Here is a 3,275-nt window from a genome sequence, read left to right as displayed (position 1 = left end):
ATTTGGCTTACTTGCCTTAGTTTCAAAAGGACATAATCAGACAAAACAGTACTAACAGAAACAATTCTTATGAAACGTTATTGCTGTATTTGACTAACATGTCACATTGGATTTATACTCCAAAAAAAATAGTACTAGGTTTCAAAGTACTCTTTAGTCCTGCCTTTACATCTCTCACTTTCTAATTGTTTAGCAGACAAAGATGAATTTAAATTGTCTTCATTTTTATGGAACAGGTGATCAGTTTCCAGAGAGGGAGGAAGAACAGAAACCATAAATGAGTGCTGTTCTCAACCAAAGTGCTGAAGAACAACCCCTGGTCTTATGCTACCAAGTGAATGGGTCTTGTCCCAGGACAATCCATCCTCTGGGTGTACAATTGGCCATCTACCTTACCTGTGCAGTAGGCATGCTAATTACAGTCTTAGGAAATTTGTTTGTGGTGTTTGCTGTGTCCTATTTCAAAGCTCTTCACACTCCCACCAATTTCTTGTTGCTTTCTCTGGCCTTGGCGGACATGTTTCTGGGCCTGCTGGTCCTGCCCCTCAGTACCGTTCGCTCAGTGGAGAGTTGCTGGTTCTTTGGAGACTTCCTCTGTCGCCTCCATACCTACCTAGACACCCTTTTCTGTCTTACCTCCATTTTCCACCTTTGTTTCATTTCCATTGATCGTCACTGTGCCATCTGTGAGCCCCTCATCTATCCTTCCAAGTTCACAGTCAGGGTTGCCTTCAGGTACATTGTGGCAGGGTGGGGGATTCCAGCGACTTACACTGCCTTCTTCCTCTACACAGATGTGGTAGAGAGAGGGCTCAGTCAGTGGCTAAAAGAGATGCCTTGTGTGGGCAGTTGCCAGCTGTTATTCAATAAGTTTTGGGGTTGGTTGAACTTCCCTGTGTTCTTTTTCCCTTGCCTCATCATGATGGGCCTGTATGTGAAGATCTTTATAATAGCTACCAGACAGGCTCAGCAGATCAACACCATGAGTAAAAGCCAAGCTGGGGCTTCGAAGCGTGAAAGAAAAGCTGCCAAGACTCTGGGCATTGCTGTGGGCATATACCTCCTGTGTTGGCTTCCCTTCACCATTGACACGCTGGTTGACAGCCTCATTAACTTCATCACACCACCACTGGTCTTTGATATCTTCATTTGGTTTGCTTACTTCAACTCAGCCTGCAATCCCATCATCTATGTCTTTTCCTACCGATGGTTCAGGAAGGCACTGAAACTCATCCTGAGTCGGGATGTCTTCTCACCACGGACACCTACAATTGATTTGTACCAAGAATGACTTCTTTAACTGAATGCAGGCAAGGGACAGAGCCTTTCAGAAAGAATGTGGGCTTCTGTGGGAGAGGGCTGTGTGGCAATATGACTATGTGAGCACACTTCCAGGGCTGTGCGGTTTAAACTAAAGTAGAAACAATTTTTAATTTGAAAAGAGACAGCAGCAATCATTTCCTATCATATTTCCCTGATAGGAAAAGAAGAGAGTACAGTCATTGAAATGCTAATTACATAAGTCAAAGCTCTGTGCAAATATTTGACTATTCATTTGTTATTTCCTTGAGACAACTGTGATGCAGAAGTGGAGAGAAAAGAGCACTGAGGTCAGGATTTCTGAGTTTTTGTCCTGATTTTTCCAACAGGTCCTTTCCCCCCATCAGAGTTATCACATCTAGAAGATTAGGGGTTTCTACGACAGCTCTCTAAGACATTTTTAAGCTCAAATATAAAATGCTTAAATATTAATTTTCATCAATTCATTATAATCACAATTTATTATAGTCACTCTAGCCTTAGTATCTCAATATCAAAATGTGCTTTAAAACTTCCTGTCTCCTGGAAACACAGTCACTAAACTAGTTTGTAATCCTGATTTATCCATTTCAGTGATGGCTGAGAAAGTGTATTTGCTATATTGCTGAAGGAATTTTTCCTTCCTTTCCCTAAGTAACTGAAATAACTTGAAAATACGTGAGCATTCCGTAAAATGATAATGACCCACAGCTCACCACTTGAATTTTTCTTCCTTTATGAAAAACACAAAGAAAGTTAGACCTGCTACCTTTCTTTATAGGAACATGATTTCCTTTAGAAAAGCAAGTCATGTTACACGCTTGCTCTGAACTGAACAAGGAATTACTAGGAAGTATTACTGGACCCTTTCATTTGCAGGTTTTTCTTTTCTTAAATTTTTGCTACAGGTGTCTCCTCACTCTACTCCCACATCTCTTACTGACATTTTTTCCCCCAAATTAATAAATGCATTTGGAAAATTTATTATACATTGATTTGAGGGCTCTGTTGTACAGGTGTATAAAGAAATATAGATATAAATGTAGACTGATTTACCAAATCAATCAGCAAAGAAAAAAAGTCTTATTTTGTGAATGAAATTACCTGAAATATTCATTCCATTTATTCCTTTTTTTGACTAGAGAGATAACTTCTACAAACTCTTTTTTTCTAATAAAAAATAATTTATAAAGATCTTTTCAATGCATTTGCAAAGCTTAAACTGTCTTTGTAAGTAATAATTCTTTCTTCTCAATATAACTGTAATATATACAAATGTTGTCATTACTTACATTTGAAATAATATATTTTGTATGTAAATATACTTCTACAAAACAATAGATATAACTCATATAACTCTTAAGCACTACTAGAAATTTTCCAATGAATTGTAAATTAAGAGTTACTGTAGTATCCATATACAGTTTTGAGACATTAAGGAACCAGGAACAATATATGCTAGATATAGCAATAGATATAATTTTAAAGTATGAATCAGTCATTGCTTTAAATGACACCTCCCAAGAAAGGAATTAATTAGCAATGAATTCACATCTATTACCAACCCACTGGGCATGGCACTGTCTGTCATGACAGTAAGAACACTCAGCTACTTCACAAGGTGAAAGGCTTTGTGTTAGCTACTTTTCACAAAGCTGGAAATAATTCTGCTTTCACATTTAAAAAAATGCGCGTTTGGTTTTCTGTTAGAGTAGTTGCATTCATCAGAATAGATTCCAGAACAAAGGAGGAGAAAGATGGAATGATAAGAAGCTAACATTTAGGCCCTCCCTGGTGGTGGAGTGGGTTAAAAGTGCAGTGCTGCAAGCTGGTGGCAGCTGCCTAGGTATGAGTTCCATCCCTAGCCCCAGAGGTGACCTGCATGGCATGGCAGACCCCTCCTGACCTGTCCACTGCTCTCCTCAGCAGTTATTTCATCAATTTGCCTGTTTTGCCTCCCACTCTGTCTCTGGTGA

The 3,275-nt window shown here is 39.0% G+C and overlaps 1 protein-coding gene across 1 annotated transcript; it reads left to right on the top strand.

Moving 5' to 3' along the window:
* Positions 1 to 277: 277 nt before the first annotated feature.
* Positions 278 to 1,291, top strand: TAAR5 (trace amine associated receptor 5). The gene has a single exon (XM_004673856.1). It carries the CDS (start codon positions 278 to 280, stop codon positions 1,289 to 1,291), a length of 1,014 nt encoding a protein of 337 aa, XP_004673913.1.
* Positions 1,292 to 3,275: the final 1,984 nt, after the last annotated feature.

This window comes from Condylura cristata, unplaced genomic scaffold, assembly GCF_000260355.1.
Source record: "Condylura cristata isolate star-nosed mole 26May11 unplaced genomic scaffold, ConCri1.0 scaffold00001, whole genome shotgun sequence".
Classification (NCBI taxonomy): domain Eukaryota; kingdom Metazoa; phylum Chordata; class Mammalia; order Eulipotyphla; family Talpidae; genus Condylura; species Condylura cristata.
The sequence above is the reverse complement of the archived record's forward strand: the minus strand, read 5'-3'. Positions and strand labels throughout refer to the sequence as shown.